General features: G+C 41.0%; 1 protein-coding gene and 1 pseudogene across 13 annotated transcripts in view; one reads left to right on the plus strand and one right to left on the minus strand.

Moving 5' to 3' along the window:
- Positions 1-24,099, minus strand: part of DEPDC5 (DEP domain containing 5, GATOR1 subcomplex subunit) — a 122,333-nt gene that overhangs the window by 96,271 nt on the left and 1,963 nt on the right. For all 13 annotated transcript variants that reach the window (XR_014139732.1, XR_014139733.1, XR_014139735.1 and 10 more), the window contains exons 3-10: positions 22,369-22,456; positions 21,928-21,974; positions 20,449-20,534; positions 19,700-19,783; positions 18,641-18,690; positions 10,544-10,613; positions 4,273-4,351; positions 2,947-3,008 (exon numbers count right to left, since the gene is read on the minus strand). Coding sequence is in view for 9 of the 13 variants with exons in the window: in XM_081801751.1 (XP_081657877.1) it covers positions 2,947-3,008; positions 4,273-4,351; positions 10,544-10,613; positions 18,641-18,690; positions 19,700-19,783; positions 20,449-20,534; positions 21,928-21,974; positions 22,369-22,456 (566 nt within the window). In the remaining 4 variants the exon portion in view is untranslated. The remainder of the gene's footprint in view (positions 1-2,946; positions 3,009-4,272; positions 4,352-10,543; positions 10,614-18,640; positions 18,691-19,699; positions 19,784-20,448; positions 20,535-21,927; positions 21,975-22,368; positions 22,457-24,099) is intronic.
- Positions 10,798-11,259, plus strand: LOC102735376 (large ribosomal subunit protein eL27 pseudogene; annotated as a pseudogene).

The raw sequence follows: 24,099 nt of genomic DNA on the forward strand, positions 1-24,099 counted from the left end.
ACTGAGCCACCCAGGCGCCCCCGATAAAATCTTTTTTAAAAAATTAAATTAAATTAAATTAAACCAAGTTCTTGGACGCCTGGGTGCCTCAGTCGGTTAAGCGTCTGCCTTCAGCTCAGGTCATGATCCCAGGGTCCTGGGATCAAGTCCCGCATCGGGCTCCTGCTCAGGAGGGAGTCTGCTTCTCCCTCTGCCTCTGCCCTCCCCACTGCTTGTGTGCTCTCTCTCGCAAATAAAAATCTTTAAAAAATAAAAAATAAAACAAAACCAAGTTCTTGATTTTAAAAAATAAATCCTAAGAATAAAGTCCTGTAAACCAATGACTGGGCCTATGCCAAATCCTGCAGCTACATCTAATCATACATCCACTTACAGAATCTTGGGTTAGGGGACATCTAAGAGACAACTGAGCCAGACTTGAAATGAAGGTTTTCACAGACTGAAATGGCCATTATGTGGTCCAAGGTAACCATTATTCAGCCCACCCCAAACTTCAGGTACCATACTCAGGAAGACACCAAGGCCTGATCACTGTTAAGCCACATGACTGCAGAAGCCTCCTGGCTGGTCTGCTTAATTCCAGCGTGTCCCTTCACCAAACTGCTCCTGGCCACTGGACTCTTCTTTCTCAAATTCTCACTGACTTTGATCATACTGGCCTCTTGCTTGAGAATCTTTAATAGCTCCCACACTTCCTGTCAAGTCCAAAACTGCCTGGCTTGATGCAACCCTATCCTTCTAATCCATCTCATTACTTAATTATTCCCCACACAAACCCTCTGTGAAGTGACCTAGACCACACCCCACTCTCACGCCTGTCTACATCCTTTTGCTCGAACTGTTCATCTGACACACCCTCTCCATCTTCCTTTCCAACCATCCAAAACTTCTTCAGCCTTCCAGGCCCAAATTCAAAAGTAAATAAAGTTTCAACCCCTAAAACATACGGTTTGCTATTGCTTCAAATACAGAGATGTAAGCTCCCTAGAAGATCTGTAAGTCTCCGGGGGCAAGCATTGTATTTCTACTTCTGTACCCTTCAGAGCTGAAGGACATTGCTCCCGTATGGCTGAGGAAGATGGGACTTAGATTCAATTGAGACCAGGATCCTACTGAGACCTTACTATGTACAGATGCTTTAAGACACCTTGTGAAGCAGGAACAATATATTATTAGCTCCATTTTGCAGAAAAGAGAATAGAGGCCCAGGAGACTGACTACTTCTCCAAGATAAAAAAGCAAATCAGAGTAGAACCATAATTTCAAACCCAGTCTGTTTTTATCCAAACTCCATGCTCTTTTCCACTACATAACGTGACCTCAAATAGCTCTCCTATTTAGGTCTCTGATCCACCTTGAGTTAATTTTTTTAATTTTTTTTTTTTTAAGATTTTATTCATAATGACAGACAGAGAGAGAGCACAAGTAGGCAGAGCAGCAGGCAGAGGAAGAGGGAGAAGCAGGCTTCTCGCTGAGCAGAGAGCCCTATGCGGGACTGAATCCCAGGACCCTGGGATCATGACCTGAGCCCGAGACAGATGCTTAACTGACTGAGCCACCCAGGTGCCCCGAGTTAATTTTTTTTTAAGATGTATTTATTTATTTGAGAGACAGAAAGCACTCGAGCGAGGGCAGGGGCACAGGGAGAGGGAGAGAGGAAGATTCCCTACTGAGCAGGAAGCCCAAAGCAGGGCTTGATCTTACAACCCTGAGACTATGACCTGAGCCGAAATCACGAGTTGGACGCTTAACCAACTGAGACACCCAGGCACCCCACCTTGAGTTAATTTTTGTATATGGATGTGTAGTGAGAATCCAAATTCATTCTTTTGCATGTGGGTATTTGGCTCAGAACCGTTTGTTGAAGAGACTTCCCTCGTTGAATGGATTTCACATCCTTGTCTAAAATCAACTGACCATAGATGTATGGATTGATTTCTGTACTCTCAATTCTATTCCATTGACTTATATCATCTATCTTTATGCCAGTACCATGCTATTTTGACTACTTCAGCTTTGTAGTAAGTTTTGAAATTTGGAAGTAAGAGTCTTCCAACTTTGTTGTTCTCTCTCAAGGTTGTTTTGGCTACGCAGGATCCCTTGCTATTGCACATAAATTTTAGAATCAGCTTTTCCATCTCTGCAAAGAAAAAGGCCGTTGGGATTTTGATAGGGACTGAACTACAGTTTCTTTTGAGTAGTATTGCCACTTTAACAGTATTTAGTCTCCCAGTCTATGATCATGGGTTGTTTTTCATTTATTTAGATCTTTGTTAATCTACTTCAGCAAGTTTTGTAGATTTTAGTATACAAATCGTGCACCTCCTTGGGTAAATTACTCCAAAGTATTTGAGTCTCTCTGATGCTCTTGTAAATGGAATTGTTTTTTGATGTAATTCTCTTTTTAAAATTTAATTCTGTTTTTAAATTTCCTGTTCAAACTGTTCATCGCTGATGAAACACAAATGATGGTGTGTGTTGATTTTGTACCCTGAACTTTGCTGAATCCATTTATTAGTTCTAACAGTTTTTTGTGGATTTTTAAGGATTTTCTACATATAAGAGTTCATCTGTGAATAGATGTAGTTTTACTTCTTCTTTTCCAATATGGGTGCAGTCTATTTCTTTTTCTTGCCTAGTTGCTGTGGCTAGAATTTCTAGTACAACACTGAATACGAGTGGTAAAGGCAGGCATCCTTATCATGTTCCTAAATCTTAATGGGGAGAGTTTTCAGTCTTTCACCATTGAGTCTGATGTCAGCTGTGGGTTTCTCACAAATGACTTTTATCATGTTGAGGTGGTTAAAGTAATGTAAATCTAGACTTTTACCAATTTAGGCTTTAGCTAAGATACTTTAACTAGAGGCAGCTTAAAAGAAGTGGTGTATTTCTAAAATCTGCAATAGTAATGTTTATGCAATGAGATTTAGTGCATAAGAAACATACCTTCCACTTGGTAAAGAGATCAGCAAGGAAACCATTCACAGCTTTCTCAAAATATAGATCCCCTGGAAAGCAACAATGAGAAGAGGGTAAAGATTATCTTTATTTCTTGTTTACAATATCTTCTCTCAGTAAAATAGCAGGAATGGGACCAAACACAAGGTGGGTTCTGCTATACTTAAAACAAGATCATAAAAGCCGGATGTATAAAAGTAGTTTCAACCTAGACTTTCTATGAAGCCAAATTTAATATTTGCCTCACTCAGTAAGAAGCCGTGGCTCTAAGGTAAAAGCCAAGATTGAAAATGTTTTGATGGCTGAAAAATGCAGTGTTACCTTCAGAATGAGAGGACCATCTAACCTCTAATTGTGAGTATTCTCACAATGATGCTTAAAATTGGTTAGACGATGACCCTGGGCATTCACTGAATTATCAGCTGCAGTATCTACTGTTCTTGAGTGACTTTGATGACCCATAACAGAAATTAGTTTGTAGACATGGATGGAACTAGAGAGTATTATGCTACATGAAATAAGTCAATCAGAGAAATGTGGAATGTGGAATTTAAGAAACACAACAGAGGATCATAGGGGAAGGGAGGGAAAAATAAAACAAGACAAAACCAGAGAGGGAGACAAACCATAAGAGACTCTTAATCACCGGAAACAAACTGAGGGTTGCTGGAGGGGAGGGGGTTAGGAGGGATGGGGTAATAGGGTGATGGACATTAAGGTGGGAACGTAATGTAATGAGCACTGGGAGTTATATAAGACTGATGAATCACTGAACCCTACCTCTGAAACTAATAATACACTATATGTTAATTCAATTTAAATAAAAAATTTTTAAAAAGAAATTAGTTTGTAATTTTGCTAAACCAAATTTGAAATACATGTACCATAGGGCTGGTGTGTTGGACACAGTAGCCACACCTCATAGCAGCTTTACTGCCCTCTACTCATTACATAGTAACTCTAACAAAATGAGACAAACATGGAGATTTCTGTGAGTGACAGGAAGAGAAATGAATGGTATCAAAGAAAGTGTTGGTTCCTAGCCATAGAGTGACTTTATGACTTTTCAGAACAATTAAAGATCTGAGAAGTCAGATTTCTCATTAATACTTTATAGCATTTCATGGAATTCACCATATATATATATGTAAAATATTTACTTTCGATTTGTTTATTTTGGCATTTGATGATTTGTAAAGATTTCAGGACACATTTTTAGAGAATGTCAATAGCTTACTGTAAAATGATACCAACTTGGGAGAAACCAGAAATGTCTACCGAGTGGCAGCTACAACCAGCACTTAGGAACTGTACCATAAATATCGAAATCCCACATTTCACAGCTCATCTGAATAAATATGTAAACCATAGCCGACGTAGAACGGAACACCACCTGAAATAAACAAAAATGTAGGTGCATTAAAAACCAATGATGATAAAATCTTAAAAAAATAAAAATAAAAAAATAAAGATTTTATTTATTTATTTGACAGAGAGAGATATAGCGAGAGAGGGAACACAAGCAGGGGGAGTGGGAGAGGGAGAAGCAGGCTTCCCGCTGAGCAGGGAGCCCGATGTGGGGCTCCATCCCAGGACCCCGGGATCACGACCTGAGCCGAAGGCGGATGCTTAACGACTGAGCCACCCAAGCGCCTCTGAACTATACACTTTAAAATGGTTAAGACAGGAGCCCCTGGGTGGCTCAGTTAAGTGTCTGACTCTTGATCTTGGCTCAGGTCCTGATCTCAGGGTCATGAGATCCAGGCCCGCACTGGACTCTGCACTGGGTGTGGAGCCTGCTTGAAATTCTCTCTTCCTCTCCCTCTGTCCCCACTCGCTCTCATTCTCTCTAAAAATAAAATAAAATAAAATAAGATGGTTAAGACAAGGTGGGGGGACCTGGCTGGCTTAGTCAGTAGAGCACGTGACTTTTTTTTTTAAAGATTTTATTTATTTATTTGAGAGAGAGGGAATGAGAGAGAGCACATGAGCGGGGTTAGGGTCAGAGGAAGAAGCAGACTCCCTGCTGAGCAGGGAGCCCGATGCGGGACTCGATCCAGGGACTCCAGGATCATGACCTGAGCCGAAGGCAGCTGCTTAACCAACTGAGCCACCCAGGCGCCCAAGATTTTTTTTTATTTATTTGTCAGAGGGAGAGAGAGAGAGAGAGCACAAGCAGCGGGAGAGGCAGGCAGAGGGAGAAACAGGCTCCCTGCTGAGCAAGGAGCCCTATACAGAACTCAATCCCAGGACCCTGGGATGATGACCTGAGTGAGCCTAAGGCAGACACTTAACCAACTGAGCCACCCAGGTGTCCCAGCATGAGACTTTTTGATCTCAGAGTTGTAAGTTCGAGCCCCACACTAGGTATACAGATTACTTAAAAATCTTAAAAAATAAATAAAACAAAATAAAATGGTTAAGACAGTATATCTTATATGTTTTTTACCACCACCAAAAAAAAAAAGAGCAATGATGGAAGATTTTTCTTTTCTTCTTTTTTTTAAGCTTTTATTTATTTGACAGAGAGAGAGACAGTGAGAGAAGGAACACAAGCGGAGGAGTGGGAGAGGGAGAAGCAGGCTTCCCGCTGAGCAGCAAGCCCGATGTGGGGCTCAATCCCAGGACCCTGGGTTCATGACCTGAGCCGAAGGCAGACGCTTAACGACTGAGCCATCCAGGTGCCCCTGGAAGATTTTTCTTAATTGTGACATGGGACTTCTAAAAGCAAGCTTCATCCCTGGCATCATAAGCCATGAAGAGAAGATCTTGTCCCTACCCTCTAGGACCTTAGAGTAGAGGATTAAAACATGCAAAAGACTGCAACATACACAAACTCATAAGAAATGTAGGAGAAGGAGCAGTAAATCTACCTAGAAAAGTCAAGAAAACCTCATTATGAATGTCGAACCTGGGCTAAGACATGCCAATTGATGAGCTGCCAGTCTAATAAATTATAATTCACATCGGACACGTCCTTCATACCCAGACTGCCTCAAGGAACCAGGAAGGCTTTCCAGAAGCAAGGGAGCCTGAGACGAGTATAGAGGGATGGATGAGTAGCTTGTAAGGAGGGAAGGCAGGGACCTAAATGCTCCAGGCAGGAGAGAGCAGTATGTGCAAAGACACGGATGCAAGAGAGAACCTGGCATGTTTGAGGAACAAACAAATGGTTCCCAAGGGCAGGACAGGGTGGGGTACGGGGACATATGGGAGAAGTGACAAAATGAGCTCCAGACTCCACTGCCTCCCCGGATTTCTCCTCTCAGAAGTCCAACAGGTATCTCACAACTTTCTCCAATTGCTCCCAAATGTCTCGTCCCCAGTCTTCCCCACCTCATAAAGGACACCACCATCAGTCCATCAAGCTGATCAATTCTTCTCTCTCCTTCACGCTTCATATCCAATCCATCAGCAAGTTTTGTGGACTCTACCCCAAAATGCATCTCGAGTCTGCCCACATCCCTCCAATGCTACAGCTCCTACCTTAGTCCATGCCACAGTCTTCTACCTTCCTGACTTGTTTCTCTGCTTCTGCTCTTGCCCCTACAAACAATGCTCTACACAGAGCCCCTATGGGTGCCTATGGCACAACCTTTCTTCCTAAGTAATGGGAAGCTGATTCTATTCCAAGAGGTAAGGGACCCAATCAAAAGACTAAACCTCCCGGCTTCCTGAGTAGCTATGTGTGACTAAATTCTGGCCAATAAGATGTTAACAGAAATGTCACATCCTGAAGCTAACATGACTGGAAGGTGCATCCCTCTTGTCTTTCTTCCCTTCCTCTCTCCTCTACCTGGAATATGAATGTGGTTACAGCAGCTCCAGCTCATCATGGAAGCCCAGTCCTGAGGATGGCAGAACAGGAAGACAAAAAGAGCCTTAGCTCACCAATAACAGTGACGCTGCCATACCAGCCAGGAATGGTCTTCCCATGGACTTCTTTTACCAGAGAGAAAAAAGTTGACTTTGGAGCATCAATTTGCCATTGTTACTTTGGGGGTTTTTTGTTCAACAAAATCCAAATGAATGGCTCTGAACTTGGACCTAGTTTGTGGTGACATGGCTAAATGCACCATGAAGGTCAGAATCGCTGGTAAAGACAGCACCCATTATGGTGTCTCCCTCAGGAAAATGGTGAAGAAAATTGAAGAAAGCCAGCACACCAAGTACACATGCTCCTTCTGTGAGAAAACTAAGATGAAAAGATGAGCTGTGGGCATCTGGCACTATGGTTACTACATGAAAACAGTAGCCAGTGGTGCCTGGGCCCACAACACCACTTCTGCCATCACAGTGAAGTCAGCCATCAGTGGACGAAAGGAATTCAGAGACCAGTAGAAGCTCCACTATTTGAAACATCACTAGCCTGTAATAAATAGGTTAACTTACATAACAACAACAAAATCCAACTGGATGAATAAGTGATCTTTTGAAAGCATAAATTGGGAATCACTCCCCCCACTTAAAATCCTTCAATGGATTCCAATTATCCTTAGAATAAATTCTACACTGGTTACAAGGACCTGTGTGAACTGGCTGCAACCAGTCCACCTTCCCACCAACATCATTCTCTCTATTCATCTCCTATGCTTCTGCCACACTGGCCTCTCAAAATTGTTTCCTTTGCCTGGAAAGCTCTTTGCCTCAACCTCCATACACTGGCTAAGTTTCACCTTTCTAACATCTTCTCAAAGACACCTCCCTGACCACCTTTGTAATGATCTGTTACTCTCTCTTGTAATGCTGTTTCCCGAAGAATGTTTAATATATCTCATTTGTTTACAAGAAGGCCACCTTCAGTTAGTCTTTCTCATCACCCAATTAATTTCCTTTGGAGTACTCATCATAATCTGTAATTACATTTACGGACTGGGTGCCTACTTACATATGTCTCCCCACTAGGGTGTGTAAACTCTTTACCAGGAAGGATTTCATCTGTGCTGTTCACTCATGCATCCCCACAGAATGGGAATTCCCCACTTTGAATTCCCCTCTATAATGAAGGGTGTTCATAGGGATGCCTGGGTGGCTCAGTCGTTAAGTGTCTGCCTTCGGCTCAGGTCATGATCTCAGGGTCCTGGGATTGAGTCCTGCATCAGGCTCCTTGCTCAGCAGGGAGCCTGCTTCTCTCTCTGGCTGCCGCTCCCCCTACTTGTGCACTCTCTCTCTCTGACAAATAAATAAAATCTTTAGAGTAAAGGATGTTCATGGATAATGTTCTACACCAGTTTGGTGTTTGGTTTTTTTTTAAGTAATCTCTACACCCAACATGGGGCTCGAACTCATGACCATAAGATAAAGAGCCACATGCTCTACCAACTGAACCAGCCAAGCACCCATCTTTACCAATTTTTTTCAAATTAAGTGTCTAAAAAAAAAAAAAAGCACAGTAGCTGACACTCAGGAGGTGCTTCCATATTATTTATTAAATATGTGAATGAATGATGTTGAAGAGGTAAGTATATGCCAAATTATCATGGTCTTTCTAAGTTAAGCTTAAGAGTGAATTTCTAGAAAAGTGGGGAAAAGCAAAACTAGATCACTATAACATAACAATTTGTGCCCATTAGAGCTGCAAAAACTTTAAAAATCTAACACCAAATGTAGGAAAAAATGAAAAACAACAGGAGATTTTATATATTGCTACTAGGAGTATTACCTGGTCCAAAGAATTTGAAAAATAATTTGCCATTATCTTACCTATGACCTATACACTCCTAATTATAGATTAAAAATATAGTATTGGGGGCACCTGGGGGGCACAGTAGATTGAGTGTCTGACTCTTGGTTTCGGCTGAGGTCATGATCTAAGTCGTGAAATCGAGCCCCGTGTTGGGCTCTGTGTTCGGCGTGGAGTCTGCTTGGGGCTCTCTCCCTCTCCCTCTGCCCCTCCCCACTGCACTCTCTCAAATTAAAAAATAAATCTTTAAAAAACATATATATAGGGGCTCCTGGGTGGCTCAGTCAGTTAAGTGTCCGACTCTTGATTTCAGCTCAGGTCATGTATTCAGGATTGTGAGATCAAGCCCTGCATCTGGTTCTGCGCTCAGTGGGAGTCTGCTTGAGATTCTCTTCCCCTCCCTCTCCCTCTGCCCCTCCCCCTGCTCGCACACCTGTGCTCGCTCTCTCTCTCAAATAAATAAATCTTTAAAAAAAAAAAATTTCTCTCTCTCTCTCTCTCTCTCTCTATATAGCATTAGGTACAAAAAAGCTACCTAAAACCTTAATAGAGCTCAAAAATAAGCAAAACAAGTAATACACTGTTTAGGGTAAAATACATATGTACTAACACTACATAAACAAGAAAAAAACACAAAAATAGAATTCAGATAGGGGTTCCTATAAAGGCACTGGTTCTCAACCAGAAGCAATTTTGCTCCTCCAGGGGGCCCTTGGTAATACCTGGAGACATTTCTGGTTGTCACGACTCCCAGGGTGCTACTGGTATCTAGCGCACAAAAGCTAGGGATGCTGCTAAACATCCCATAATGTGTGAGACAGCCCCTCCACCATCACATCACTGCGATTTTGGACCAGGTAATTCTTTGTTCTGGAGATCTGTCGTATATACTGTATCATGTTTACCAACCTTCCTCACAAAATCCTGGCTGTGACACATAAAAATGTCTCCAGACATTGATAAAAGACCCCAGTGGAGGCAAGATCACCCCCCATTCAAACCACTGCTCTCAAAGGAGGCACGGGATGAGAACAAGGAAGAGCAGACAAGTGGTTTCACCAGCATGGGTAATGTTTACAGCTGTTCAGTTTGGATTTTTCCAATTGGAATAGAGAGCCAAAGAAGGAAATTCCTTTGCAAAAGTCTCTGTTGATGTTTACCAACGGCAGTCTTCTACTGAGTTTAACTTCTGCTATGTATTAGCAAGCATCGAAGCCTGCAAGTGCTAGATACTGTATTTCCATGTTTAGACCTCTTTTATTTTTTTTTATTTTTTTATTTTTTTAAAGATTTTATTTATTTATTTGAGAGAGAGAGAATGAGAGACAGAGAGCATGAGAGGGGGTAGGGTCAGAGGGAGAAGCAGGCTCCCCGCTGAGCGGGGAGCCCGATGCGGGACTCGATCCCGGGACTCCAGGATCATGACCTGAGCCGAAGGCAGTCGTTTAACCAACTGAGCCACCCAGGCGCCCCTAGACCTCTTTTAGAAAAGAAAACAAAGGGGTGCCTGGGTAGCTCAGTCAGTTAAGCATCTGCCTTCGGCTCAGGTCATGATCCCAGGGTCCTAGGATCAAGTCCTGCATTAGGCTCCCTGCTCAACGGGATGTCTGTTTCTCCCTCTCCCCTCCTTCCACTTGTGCTTGCTCTCGCTCTCTCAAAAATAAATAAAAATTTAAAAAAAAAGAAGATAAAACAAAAGATTGACCCCAAACTGGAGAGATCCAACTATAAAACATTAGAATTCCAGGAGTCCTTGACAATACTACAATATTCTCTACCTGGGTAAACAGTACCCATCAGGAAATTATCAAGTTTTTACTTGTTTCTGATTTGTTTTTGGTTTCAGGACTCAGACATAATGGTATGAAGAAACAAAACCAAAAGGCATTTTATCAATCTCACCCTGGTATCTTCGCTGATATAACCACACATGACCTTCTCATTCTTGACCCACAGCTCACCAGCCTGTGCCCTGAAAAGATATACACATAAGGGTTATTGCAAGTCCTACATAAAACACAAAGAAACAGGGATGACTTCAGGGTGGCTCACTGTACTCTAATACTTATCCCCATATGACTTGCCCAGTTACAGATTTCCAGAGAGAATGCCATGAACAGATTACACAACATAAAGAATTCTCAGACTGGAGCAGAAGTGCCCTTTCTTCCTTTCAGCTATAGGCTGGGGTGGCTGGTATCAAGATGGGCAAGTTCATGAAACCCGGGAAGGTGGTGCTGGTCCTGGCCAGATGCTACTCCAGACACAAAGTGGTCATCATGAAGAACATTCAAGATGGCACCTCAGACTGTCCCTACAGCCATGCTCTGGTGGCTGGAATTGACCACTATCCCTGCAGTAACAGCTACCATAGGCAAGAAGAAAATCACCAAGAGGTCAAAGATCAAGTCTTTTGTGAAAGTTTGTAACTACAATCACCTCAAGCCCACAAGGTTCTCTGTGGATATCCCCTTGGACAAAACTGTCCTCAACAAGGATGTCTTCAGAGACCCTGCTCTTAAACGCAAGGCCCGACGAGAGGCCAAGGTCAAGTTCGAGGAGAGGTCTGAGACCAGCAAGAACAAGTGGTTCTTCCAGAAGCTGCAGTTTTAGGTCTGTTTTGTCATTAAAAGTACCAAAAAAAAAAACACAAAAAAACCTCAGAGTATATTGAATTTTATGACAGTTCTTAATCTGGAAGTCCAACAGCAACATGCAAGTCTCAGGAAGGGCTTTGGCACATCCATGAATCCTCTGAAATCATGCAAAGTTTTCTGGGCAGAGATTTACAGTTTTTGTCAAATCTCAAAAGGGTCCATGTCACAAAAATAGTTAGGAAGAACCGACGAACACTTTTGCTCATCCCATCTTTGATATGATAAGATTTTTAAGATTTATTTTTATTTTTACTTTTTTTTTTTTTTTTTATTTGACAGAGAGAGACACAGCAAGAGAGGGAACACAAGCAGGGGAGTGGGAGAGGGAGAAGCAGGCTTCCCGCAGAGCAGGGAGCCCGACGCGGGGCTCAATCCCAGGACCCTGAGATCATGATCTGAGCCGAAAGCAGACGCTAAATGACTGAGCCACCCAGGTGCCCCTGATATGGTAAGTTTCAACAGAAACAAAGTCTATCTTAATATCCGGATTAGAACACAAGCAATCAGGAGGCATGGGACAGAGTCCCTATTCAGTGGAGGCCATTCTGCTGAAAAGTTTTCATGGCAACTTCGTATTGCACTTTGGGGGCTTAATTAAGTCTTTTCCTCTGCAACTTATTAAGGGCATAAAATGGATAGCACAGCTCAAAGAGCATGGCCTTCTGAGCTGACCAGCCTTGAGTAGAACTAGTCTTGGCAGGAATCTCAGTTCTGAGTGTCCTTAACTAGTTGAATGGCCATGGGGAAATAACTCTGAGGCCCAGCACCCTTATCTTAAAAAAGGAAATAATGACATCTACTTTATAGAGCTGTTCAGAGAATTAAACCAGATACTGTGGGGAAACTATTCAGAACAGCACTGGGATACGAGGTGCCAGAGTTAAGAGTACTAGTAGCTACTTGTATTAGCAAGAACTTTAACAATGGTAAGTATTTCTTTTTTAAAGATTTTATTTATTTATTTGCCAGAGAGAGCGCAAGAGAGCACTAGGCAGAGGGAGAAGCAGGCTCCCTGCTGAGCAAGGAGCCCAATGCAGGACTTGATCCCAGGACCCCGGGATCATGACCTGAGCCAAAGGCAGACACTTCACCGACTGAGCCACCCAGGTGTCCCAACAATGGTAAATATGAACACAAAATCCTATCCCAGAGAGGGATGCCTGGGTGATACAGTTGGTGAAGTGTCTGCCTTCGGCTCAGGTCATGATCCTGAGGTCCTGGGATTGAATCCTGCGTCGGGCTCCCTGCTTGGGAAGTCTGCTTCTCCCTCTCCTCACCACTCATGCCCTCTCTCTCTCTCTCTCTATTTCTGTCTCTCTCTCTCAAATAAATAAATAAAATCTTAAAAGAAAAAAATGCTATCCTGGAGAGAAAGGGATAGCTGTTATCTGAGAACCTTGTAATCATCCATCAACCAACCACTCAAGTCCTTCTCTTCTACCAACCCCAGTGCAAATTCCTGCCTGGCCCTAAGCAATCAGTCCTCATAAAAAAGAAGAAAAGATAAAATCAAAGCAAGGAAAATGCTGTATACCATGAGTCACAGCTCAGGCTACCTGAGAAACACTAGACAATCAGTCAGCCTTGCTGGCTCTCCCTCCCATCTGTAAAATGAAGAAAGCTGGACCAAGCCCATGTTCTTTTAAATATGCTTCCCAACTCTGCTTTCACCAAAAGGGGTGCCTCTTGGTATTCCTTTGCCCAAGTGTGTCTGTGAGTGGACAACTGCCACGAGCTCATCTGAGAAGGGACTTCGGTTTGTTTAACATAAGGAAGGTTTCCAATGTTCCCATGATCTCTGAGTTCTATTAGCAGAAAGCACTCTGCATACAGGCTAATAAATACCGGATTAACCAGGCCTCTAACATGAGCTGGTTGTTACCACACTAACTCACCAACTTCTGCTAATAGTGTTACAAAATTTGGGCTTAGATTCCAGCCCCTCCACTCCCTGTGGAGGTCAAGCCACAATCTTTCCTTCTTTTTCTTAAAATTTTACTTATTTGACAGAGAGCAAGAGAGAAAGAGCACAAGCATGGGGAGCAGCAGAGGGAGAAGCAGGCTCCCCGCTGAGCAGGGAGCCCCACATGGGGCTCGATCCCAGGACCCCGGGATCATGACCTGAGTTGAAGGCAGATGCTTAACTGACTGAGCCACCCAGGTGCCCCAAGCCACAATTTTTCTGAGCCAGTTTTTAAAAAATCAGTAAATGTGTTAATAAGAACCCTGCCCCATCCATCTTCTACAGCTCTTGAAAAGATCCAGTAAGATACTGTAAATGAGAGAACTTGGTGAACTGTGAAAGTTATTATTCCAATGTAAATGGTTCTTTTATAAAACACATACACACAGAAAATGGAATCTTGACCTTTGCTCCTAAACCTAAAATCTGCCCTTACCCAAACAGGAACTGAGAATGGCCCCGAGGTAGCTTCTCTTCTCTTTTCTGCTGGTTCAAGGGAAGAAAAACTGCCACTGACTGATGCAACGCAAAATCCATTATCCCCCAGGACAGAGCCCAGGAGCACACATGGCTTTCTACAAGAGGCAGAATGGCACACTGCCAAGCCCTGAGGATGAAGGTGACCTGGGAGGCACTAGCCCTTGATTTATGTAGAAGCTTGGGTAGGTACTTTCCCTCCCTTTTCTATGGAGTGAGCTGTGGGGGCTCAGTGATCTCCACTATCCTTTACAACTAAATTTCATCATTCTGTGAATGTGAAGTTAAAATAAATGCAAAGTATATTCACTGTAGTGTTATCTGCATTAACACACCTTTGAACAACCTGAATGTCCAGCAATGGCAGACAGGTTAAGTAAATTATGATGTATCCAGACAACAGAATATCATGGAACCATTAAAATCATGTTTACAAGGAGTTTATAAGCTTTTAAGTGGGAAAAAAGAATACAAAATAGTACACACAGTATTATCATCTATGTAAAAATACATGCATGTGCGTGTATGTATGAAAATAAAACACTGAGGGGTGCCTGACTCAGACAGTAGGGCACGTGACTCTTGATCTCTGGGTTGTGAGTTCAAGCCCCACTTTGGGCATGGAGATTACTTAATTAAAAATTTTTAAAAAAGGGGGTGCCTGGGTGGCTCAGTCATTAAGCGTCTGCCTTTGGCTCAGGTCATGATCCCAGGATCTTGGGATCAAGCCCTGCGTCAGGCTCCCTGCTTAGCAGGGAGCCTGCTTCTCCCTCTCCCACTCCCCCTGCTTGTGTTCCTTCTCTCACTGTGTCTCTGTCAAATAAATAAATAAAATCTTGAAAAAAAAATTTTTTTTTAAAGAAAGAAAGAAAAGAGGGGCACCAGGGTGGCTCAGTCAGTTAGGCACCTGCCTTTGGCTCGGGTCATGATCTCAGGGTCCTGGGATCTAGCCCTGCATCAGGCTCCCTGCTCAGTGGGGAGTCTGCTTTTCCCTCTGCTTCTCCCTCTGCCTCTCAGCCTCTCACTTGTGCATTCTCTCTCTCTCAAATAAACAAGTAAATCTTTTAAAAAAATAAAAGAAAAAAATACTGAAAGGTCACACTAAAATTTAATAGTAGTTATCTGTACACAGTTGGCTTATAGTTCACTCTAAGTTTTTTTCTTCTTTTTTTTTTTAAGATTTTATTTAATTTGAGAAAGAACTCGAGCAAGCATGAGTGGGGGGGAGGGGCAGAGGGAGAGGGAGAAGCAGACGTGGGCCAATGCAAGAACCCTGGGATCAGGGCCTGAGCTGAAGGCAGAAACATAACTGACTGAGAGATCTAGGGGCCCCAAGTTTTCTTCTTTATACTCTGTACTACCCAAATTTTCTAGAATAAATGTTTTTTTCAAATATGAAAACAAAGTTTTTGGGCTTGGGTTTTTTTTTTTTTTTTTTTGGACAGTACATAACATCATGTATACTGTATGTTCTCAAGCCAAAAGGTGGGTAGAGGAAGACAGAATATTTTGGCAGAACTGTGTCAAATGTTAATAGTGATTGATTCTGAGTAGTAATGTAATATTTCTTTTTCCTGCTTCTTTATTCTATCAAACTGTCTACATTGAGCATGTATTATATATAAAAATACTTAGCATATGCCTAGTATTTAGCATGTGATAAACAAGTGGTACTTAGTATGAATTCTATAGTTAGGAAAGACATTCTAAGAGAATGGCCACCACAGAATCAGACTCAAGTCAGAGAAGATCCCAGAAGATCCTCTGCGGTACAGATTTACCAGGAAAACACCCAAACTGGATATTTCAAGGGGCTTTAACTGTGACTCTCCACACTGGTCTGTCTGCTTCTGTACAGCTGAGAAGTGAAGGCCAGAAATTATTTAGTGTTGCTCCCTCTGGAGTGTGAGTCAGAAAAAAAATTTCTTTAAGTAAAAACAGAAACCTTAGCTAGTTAGCAGTCCCAAAATTATCTGGAAAAATGAGATCTCTTCATGATGAAATCAAACAGACTAGGTTTCTAAGTTCCATATTTTTAAAAAGGCAAAATGCTAATTTTTAGGAGATAGGATTTTAGTACAATATTTTTCTTGTAAAATTTTTTTTTTTTAAGATTTTATTTATTTATTTGACAGAGAGAGATATAGCGAGAGCAGGAACACAAGCAGGGGGAGTGGAAGAGGGAGAAGCAGGCTTCCTACCAAGCAGGGAGCCCAATGTGGGACTCGATCCCAGGACCCTGGGATCATGACCTGAGCCGAAGGCAGATGCTTAACGACTGAGCCACCCAGGCGCCCTTTAATTTTTTTAAAATACTGATTGCAGGGTTTACTTTTAACATTTTGAAGAATACATTGGGAATTTAGTTAGAGAAAATAAAAATGTTTACCTTTGAAGGAAAAACGATGCTTCAAAGGCAAGGTCTCAAGGTAATGAAACTGTCTCATATGTCCTTAAGTATTAATTAAATTACTAGGTAAAGAGGCTAAATTACAGAAAAACTCAATAATTATGACTTTATATAAATAACGACTATCTTTTGTTATATGAGGCCCAGAGCATCTTTTTTTTTTTCTTTCTTTCTTTTTTTTTTTTTAATTTGCATGTCTCCTTGTAGGAAGGAAAGTGACTTTTGATTCAGTGTAGGAAGACTATAAATATATAGTCTTCTGGAGAAATAATAAAAGACTGTGGTTTACATTTGACTATGAATGAGTAAAATATTAGGAGAGATCTTTGAAAGTCTAAACCTGACATTATGTCAGGGTTTTCATTTCTGTATCTGGCACCATGTGGATATGGGCACTTGCACAGAAAAACAAGAAATTTAAGAATGAAAGGTATCTGAGTGGGTTTCTAAACCAGGGCTCAGCTAACTATAGCCTGCAGGCCAAATCCAGCCCATCTCCTATTTTTATGTGGCTCACAGCTAAGAACGGATTTTATATATATATATATTTTTTTTTTTTTTTTTTTTTACTTTTTTTTTTAAGGTTTTATTTATTTGTCAGAGAGAGCACAGGCAGGGGGAGCAGAGACAGAGGGAGAGGGAGAAGCAGGCTCCCCGCTGAGCAGGGAGCCTGATGTGGGACTCGATCCCAGAACCCTGGGATCATGACCTGAGCTGAAGGCAGATGCTTAACTGACTGAGCCACCCAAACATCCCTGGATTTTATGGAAAAAAAACGAAAAACAAAAAATTTGCAACAGAGACCTGAGACCCATGTGGCCCAAAGTGTAAAACATTTACTTTCTGGTCCTTTACAGAAAGATTCTAAACCAACCATTTCATTTTGCAGAGGAGTAGATACAGAGTCTCTCTGACCTGCCCAACATCACCCCCGCTAATCACTGGCAGTGCGGGAGTAGATTATAGGTTTCCTGACTCCTGGCCCACCACCTCGGAGAGAATAAGTTGTACTGGAAAGCATGAATCTAGGTTGCATTTCTTATTTTGCTTGAGGCTTAGTCACTTCTTGGGCTGTGCTTTAAAATCTTTTACTAAAATTTCTCAAAGAATCTTGACCCTCCAATTTTTAAACCATCCCCTTCTTTGGGGAAAAAAATTAATCCTTTATCCTTTCTTTCCTTTAGGATCAATAGTTCAGATTAACCAATTTGCCCTAGCTGATGATGAAATGTTCTTTACAGAAAGGATTCTGGGAGCGCCTAGGTGGCTCAGTCAGTTAAGCATCTGCCTTTGGCTCGGGTCATAATCCCAGAGTCCTGGGATTGAGTCCCACATCGGGCTCCCTGCTCAGCGGGGAGTCTGCTTCTTCCCCTCCTTCTCCCTCTGGGTGCTTGCACGCTCTCTCTCTCGCTCTCTCTCAAATAAATAAATAAATAAATCTTAAAAAAAAAAAAAAAAGAAAGAATTCTGGCTAATAAAGGTAGGAAAATGACTGAATTAGAAAATCACCATCTTGCAACAATCATCAATGGGTGAAACCATTAGGTGAAAAGTTGATGGGGAACTTCATAATGGAGGACCAGACTACCTCACTGGAACCCACTGGTCAATCCTAGTGCCATTAAAAATGAGTCTACCGGGGCACCTGGGTGGCTCAGTTGGTTGAGTGTCCGACTCTTGATTCTGGCTCAGGTCATGGTCTCAGGGTCCTGGGATCGAGCCCCACTTTGGGCTCCATGCTCAGCATGGACTCTGCTCAATATTCTCTTGCTCCCTCTCCTGCCCCCTCTCGCTCACTCATGAGCTCTCTCTCTAAAATAAAATCTTAAAAAAAAAAAAAAAAGGTGAGTCAACCAGATGTAAACATGCTTGTGTTATACATAATAAATTTCAGGTAAGAAACCATTTCTTCTAAGGAGAAGGATTTGTTTTTCATTATACACCTTTTTGCACTGTTTGAAGGCCTTACTCTGTGGACCCTGTGCTTTTTGAATTAAAAGGGCTTTCAAAAAGTCCCTTTCTCTCTCTTCTTTACAAACTGAAATTTAGGAATTATTTTAATAAATCAAAGGCAGTACAATATGGTTGAAAAGGCAGCAAATCAGGAACTACTGGGCTAGTCATTTTGTATCTCCAAGTATGTTTCTTAATCTGTAAAACGAGAAGGTTTGATTAAATACATTCATCTAAGGCTTTTTCTAGTTCTAAAATTATGAAGCTATACTTCCTTTGCTACAGAATACCATGTAGCTTCAGCAACTTCCACTCATCTTAAAACTACTATAGTGCATTTGGGATTTTTTGGTTTGTTTTAGCAACAACAATCTAACCTTTTATGTATTTATTTATTTATTACAATCTGACCTTTTAAGCTATCGTGTATTTTATTATATGTACATCCACATGCCTCAAATGCTGTATGTAGCCCAGTTACTGCACTAGATCCTACTCCCAGGTATTAGCTGGTAAGTCAAGAGTGATGTAATATCTACCTGATGCCAGCAAATTCCACCTTCTGAGTGATATAGGCACATGTGCTGACCTAAGGAAGATAGACAGACAGACAGAGAGAGAGAGAGGATATGAGATTCAACAACACATCAAGGACATAAAAGGTCACAAAGAAAGTTTCCTGCCTTTCTAATTTCTTCTAACAACCCAAGGTTCAATTAACAAGGGAGTAATAGATTTATCCCATAGGCAAACTTGCTGGGGCAGGTATAACAGTAGGTTCTTAAGAGTGTGACAAGTATAGACAATAATAAAGACCAGATGGAAAATAAGTGCCCAGCTTCACTAACATGTTTATCTTCACATACATTTGCATACATTTCTATATTTACATACTCATTTAATTACACAACATTTATTTATCATTTTAGCTCTCGTTTTATAGAATGGAACCCTCCCCCAACCAATACAAAATGAGCAAACATATTTTTTTCTGAAAATATTCACTGTATGGAAATTCTACCTACAATTTGTTGCTTCATAATGCTCAAAATGCCCAATAAGAAAAATTTTCAGAACCAGCTCACAATGAACTGATCATTTTAAGTAGAAAATGTTAATTCAAAATAAATACATCAGGAAAATGGGAGAAGGGTACGGCAAAAAGCAGTCTAACTGGGAAGCGACAAGATCTGGGTTCTAGCGCGGTGTCCACTGCTGACTATAGTTTTTTAGTCTTGAGTAATCGCTTATCCTCTCAATCTCAATTTTCACATAAATGAAGAGTAATAAATACCTGTCCATGGGGAGGTGACAGGAACATGTGAAAGCTAAAGTTCCATTCAAATGTAAAATAATATTATAATTTCCCGTTCTAACCAAAAATGTGGAGTAAAAATCTATAAAAAAGCAAAACAAAGCTCAAAAAGAACCACAAAGAGAATGGAAGAAGATACACAAAGGGTTTACAATAATTATCTGTGATGCTGGAATTAGAAATGATTTTATACCCTTCTCCCTACTAAATCTCTACAAGGAAAATGGATTAATATAACAGGAAAAGTAACAGACTTTTTTTTTTTTTTTAAATCACATCTTACCAAACTTTTCTTTAATCGCCACATATCCCCACGGCCAATATATTGATCCTTAAAGGTTAATTCCACTAGGTCAAGGGTCACATCCTAAAAGGGATAATCAAATATATCTCTCTGCATTACTCTGCCACACTTCATCTTAAGATAATGCACACTCACCATGCAGAAACCTTTTAGCAAACAAGAAAACTACTAGAAGAACATTTGATAACTGAACACCGACACATAGCATTTCATCCTGCCAGAAAAGGCTTTTGAGTACAGATGATAAGTCTACAACAGATGCTACAGCAGCTGGATCATGACTAAGTGCAAAAAGTACCAAAGTAATAATTCTGTGTTTAGTCTTGATTCTGGCACATACATAGGACATTGAGCTCTGTGCTTTATTTCTCTAGATAATGTCAATGATACCTTTTAGACAATGATTTTTACCTATTACAGCACCATTTCTCAACTCAGAAAAAAAAGGAGAACACCTAGAGAAATTATAGTATTTTAATAGAAAATTTTATATTGAGCTTGACATGTACCTATATATACAGAATCTTTTTAGGAAAGCTTTTAAAAAAGGGTGAGGGCTTTAAATGCAAGCTATGTAATACCTATAATCTAAGTGACCTATATATGACCACATATTTAAAAGTCCAACACTATACTTACATAACTCATTATTTCCTTAGAGACCTAACCTTTTAGGAACAGTATTAATCATTCCCCAAAAGATATTCAAGTCCAGAGCAAAGACATACCTTAGGGTCTACAACATTCACATAAACATCTTGATAAGGTCTTAGTCGGAACACTTGAGTCACAGTCTGGTCCACACTAATAGTTTCTGAAACAGAAGAAATCTGGATCAGAGAACATACTCTGAAAAAGAAGGTAATTATATATATATATATTTTTTTTTTTTTAAGATTTTTTTATTTATTTGAGAGAGAGACAGAGAGTGTGAGAGGCAGGAGGGTCAGAGGGAGCAGCAGACTCCCTGCTGAGCAGGGAGCCTGATGTGGGACTCGATCCCGGGACTCCAGGATCATGACCTGAGCTGAAGGCAGTTGCTTAACCAACTGAGCCACCCAGGTGCCCCCAAGGTAAATATATTCTAATCTATAAACAGTCATTTGACAAGCAACACAAATGATCCTTGGCCATGGGCAAGAAACAGTCTCTGCCTTCCAACATCTTAAAGCTTAGAATGCTCTGCTTTTTAGGTGAAACAAGCATGTGAAATAAGACCTGAGCCTTCAGCAATTAAAAAATGAGAGAGAGGAAAAATAAAGAAATTAAGGAGCAATATAAAAAAGTTCAAAGAACTGTGAAAATTCAGAAAAGGAAGGAGATCATTTCTCGTTTGGAATGAAAGTAGCTGAGGTAGTTAAGGGAGAAACAAACTTTTCAATGAGCCCTTACATCTGGTAAGTAAGAAACATACCAGATGGCAGGAGATGGGGTGGTGAGGAGGAGGAGGAAACTCTTAGGATTTGGGTTTTATAAAGTGCTTCCACATCATACTGAATTATAAAAGTAGTGGACATCACAGTCCTTTAGAGCAAACCAGAATCTTCTTTTCTTTTAAGTACTATTTAAGGAATTACCTAATTTGCTATCAATTAACATTTTGGTTCCTTGAACAGCATGGTACACTCATTAGAGGAAAAAAGAAAGGATCTGATCCAGAATGAGTAAGTAGAATGGCTGCTCTGGCTCCCCCACTTACTGACATCGAGCAAGCCAATTCACCTCGGTGACACTAAGTCGCATCCCTCAATCAAGAGTTGTGTGGGAAGATAAAAAGAAAGAGACATTACAAAAAGCTCCTTGTACAGTGCCTTACATTTGTGATAGGTAATCATCAGTATGTTTCTTTATCCTCTCTCACCCAGAGTAGGCACTTAACAAACATCTTGTGAAAAAATACAATATTTAGGAAAGCACACTTTGCCAAATTTTTTTTTTCTTGAATTAAGAATAAAGCTTCACCTAGTCAGGTTAACTTTCCTCCTGACAATAAAGATGGTTTCTTCAGTGCCCTTAGGATGCTGACAAATGCGATTCCTTGGCAGTTTTGAAATCTGACAATTTTTTTAGGCGAACACATTTTGACAAGGAAAGAAATACTATGCCCTCATTCTCTGAGATTATGAAGAGACTTTCCTTACCATTTCTGGAACAGTTTCTCTAAGCGTAAAAACAAAAGCCTTAGAGAAGAGAGATGAAATTCTTACCTTTCTGTAGATCTTCCTTAAGTGACTTGACCTGCAAAAGCAGAGGGCTGGGGGAGAAAGCAACAAAGAGATGGGGTGCTGTAAGCTGTAATTAACCAGCTTTCTTCACCCCCTACAAAAGGCAAACAGATCCCTCTGGATATATTGTAACCTACAGCACAACAAGGGGCGGGGGAGGTTCTCTTAGAAACAAAGAAACTCTGCACTTGCCCTCCAGAAATGGCTAAATGCTACACAATTTCTCACAGAGTTGTCATCTTGACTTTAAAAACAAAAAGAACAGACTACTTTTTAAAAGATTATTGGTTTACCAAATCCTAGAGGGCAGAAACAGTTTTATGTAAAGGCTAAGAGCTGTCCTGCCCTGGAAGCCCCTTAAACAAAATACTTGACAACAGCAGGCTGCCCAGTTAGTTCCCTTGATCCTAATGAGATGTTTACCTGTATTCATCATTGGGGTGAGCAATCTCCACAATGTCTCCAAGCTTGATGTGAGGAAACACTTTAGGGTTCATGACTAGCTCATCATCTGAAAGACAATTTAGCAATCTCAAGCAGAAAATAGACTCACTTGGGCGACAGGTTGCGGTATACATTCTCATGTTGGGTCCTCATGACCTCATCAGGTTAGTATTACTACCCCATCTCGAAGATGAGGTTCCATTTTAAATCACAATTCAGATGAACTAAAGGATTCACACGGAGACACAAAGCTAGTGAGTAGCTGAGTTGGACAGTGTTCGGGACCTTTGTCTTCAGAGCCCATGTTCTTTCTACTACCACCCCACTGACCCCAGGGAAAAAGCAGCCCTTGCTCTCTGGAACTTAAACCTCTGGGATTAACACTTTACTCCCTCAAATTATCACATACCTGGCGTATCCCAGGAACAAAACAGCCTGAATCCCACAAATGCAGCACCATCCCTGATATTTATAGTGTTCAAAGAATTTCCAAAAATACTGTCGTAATGTGATCCTCACAATAAATCTTTGGATCTAACAGAAGTGAAGAAATGACCTAGGTGATAAAGTGACTTGCCTAAGGGTAAACAGCTAATAACAGCCAGGACTGATTACTAGCCCAGGATTCCTTCTGCTTAAAGCCCACCACCTCTCATATGTCATAAAAAAACAAAACAAAACAAAACAAAAAACCCACAAGCCAAGTAAAATGCCCTAGATTTTGGAAGGCAGCACTTGATTAGGGAAAAACTTTGGATACCAGTTCACATGGTATGTGAGACTCTTAAAATATAGGGAGGACATAGTTTCATATGTTTATCTACTCCCACCCCCACCTTCACTGGGGGTGGGGAGAACGCTTTCATATATAACAAACTCAGAACCATAAAGAGGGAGTGATTTTTTTTTGTCTTAATTTTGAGGGAAAGATACAGCCTTTAATTATGCTAAAACCATGACACATAAGTATATCTAAATTTCAAATATAATCAGACCCAACAAAAGCTCAGCCTAGGAAAGCAAAGCACTGGATTAATCCCAAATTTTATTTGGTATATTGCTTCCATTGACAGTTTTATGCCAAATCCTCTATGATGCCTTCCCCTAACTTCCATAGTCTGAATTAAACTCCCTGAGCACAAATTCCACTGTTTCATTTTACCATTTCCTTTTTACATATCTGTCTCATCAAGCTAAAAGCTCCTTAGGGACAAGGGACCTTGTCATATTCATAACCTTTATGTTTAGCACAGATGCGCACCTAATTTTGTTTGATGTGTTTTTATTTAAAGTCCTACAGGAGACAGTATAGCACCTATCTTTGTTTTATACACATGAAAAAGTAGACTTGTATACATTGTATACACACTGTATATACTATATCCTTGTATCCTTCCCTCTGTCAAAAGTTATTTCTGGGGCACCTGGGTGGCTCAGTCAGTTAAGCAGAGTCTGCCTTCCGCTCAGGTCATGATCCCAGGGTCCTGGGATCAAGCCCCGCATCAGGCTCCCTGCTCCGCAGGAAGCCTACTTCTCCCTCTCCCACTCCCCCTGCTTGTGTTCCTTCTCTCGCTGTGTCTCTCCCTGTCAAATAAATAAATAAAATCTTAAAAAAAAAAAAAGTTATTTCTGTTGTCTACTCAATTCTACCCCACAAATGTTCAGGCAGCATCAACTGCATACAAAGTCTACTATTAACAAGAGACTGTG

This window comes from Leptonychotes weddellii, chromosome 13, assembly GCF_054177405.1.
Source record: "Leptonychotes weddellii isolate Sample4059 chromosome 13, ASM5417740v2, whole genome shotgun sequence".
NCBI lineage: Eukaryota > Metazoa > Chordata > Mammalia > Carnivora > Phocidae > Leptonychotes > Leptonychotes weddellii.